Raw genomic sequence first — 1,365 nt, forward strand, 5'->3', positions numbered from 1 at the left:
GGCGGGGGGACGGCAGGGGAGCTCTGCGAAGAACCAGGCGAGGGCGTCTTGGCCAGGCGCGCGGGCGGCGTGGCGCTCCTCTGCGGGGGACTGCGCAGCGCCAGCTCTGAGATCTTGCCTGGCCGATGCAGGCTGCGGGAGCGCTGTTGTGAGCCGGGGTTCGGGGCCGGGGCGGCTGGCTGCACGGGGCTCGGCGGCCCCGTCTTCCGCGGGGCGGCGCGGGGTCCGGGAGCGCCTCTGAACTGTCCCCGGGGTGCCGGGCTGGGCATGTAAATGACTGTCCTTCCCCGCAGCACGGCTGGGACGCCGGACGCCGCCTTCTGAGCGCCGCGCGGCTGCTCGGCGCCACCGCGATCAGCCACGGCTCGTCTCTCCGGCCGCCTCGCGCTGCCCACCAGGCCCTCCGCCCCTGGCCGCCGCCGCTTCCTCTCTGCGTTGGGCGTTGATGTGTAGGACGGAACCGAGTCGGACTCGGCCTCGCGGGTGGCCGCGGCGGCTGCCGCCTGATGCAGCCAGGTGACGATGGAGTTGGCGCCCTCCTGGATGGCCCGCCATTCGACGCTGTCCAGGTCCGAGGCACCGCGGTCCGAGCCGGCTGCCTCCTCTCCACGCTCCCGGGCCACCTCGGCTGTTGGCTGGGCTGCTCGGGGCTTCTGCTGCCGGGATCCAGACGCTGGTGTCCGGCGCCTGGGCATGGCTGAGCTGACGCAGCTTCGCAGCAGCTCCTCCTCAGCCCGTGGGCCGGGTGACGCGCCACCATGCCCACTGGCCACCTCTGAGTTCTTGCAGACTGCTGAACCCCGGCCGCAGGGCTGGCTGGCTGGCTGCTCCGGGTCCGGCTCGCTCAGGGAGCTCACGGAAGAGCTCAGCGAGTAGCAGGGCGGTGTCTCGTCGGCAATGAGGCTGGGGTGTGCCCGGGGGGGTGGCAGGGCAGGTGGTGCAGCCTTGGGCACAGCCTTGGGTGCAGCCTTGGGCGCAGTCTTGGGTGCAGCCTTGGGCGCAGCCTTGGGTGCGACCTTCGTGCCCACCTGACGCTCTCTCTTCAGGGCCCGGGGGATCGCCGCCGCCCGCCGGGGGGGTTTGGCCGCTGTGGCCGGCCCCTCGTCGTCAGAGTCATTGTAGAAGCAGTACACGGCCTCCTCGGTGGGTGTGGTGAGGCATAGCGACTGCAGGCCACCGTCCCCACGTGCCCGGCCCAGGCAAGGCCCATCTTGGTCTGAGCGGGCACTGGGCAGGCGGCCAAGGGGCAGCTCCAGGCCTGCATGGATCCGGCCCTTTCCACGGGCTTCCTCTGCATTCTGGCTGATGCCCCCCGCCCTAGGCCGCTGCCCAGAGGCCTGCCTGGAGGAGGTGGAGCGGCCGGCC

The 1,365-nt window shown here is 72.4% G+C and overlaps 1 protein-coding gene across 1 annotated transcript in view; it reads right to left on the bottom strand.

Moving 5' to 3' along the window:
* APC2 (APC regulator of WNT signaling pathway 2) overlaps window positions 1–1,365 on the bottom strand; it is a 21,327-nt gene that overhangs the window by 5,082 nt on the left and 14,880 nt on the right. Inside the window, exons 16-17 of the mRNA XM_004378679.1 lie at window positions 1,017–1,365; window positions 12–968 (exon numbers count right to left, since the gene is read on the bottom strand). Coding sequence (XP_004378736.1) covers window positions 12–968; window positions 1,017–1,365 — 1,306 coding nt within the window. The remainder of the gene's footprint in view (window positions 1–11; window positions 969–1,016) is intronic.

Source organism: Trichechus manatus, unplaced genomic scaffold, assembly GCF_000243295.1.
Source record: "Trichechus manatus latirostris isolate Lorelei unplaced genomic scaffold, TriManLat1.0 scaffold00057, whole genome shotgun sequence".
Taxonomy (NCBI): Eukaryota; Metazoa; Chordata; class Mammalia; order Sirenia; family Trichechidae; genus Trichechus; species Trichechus manatus.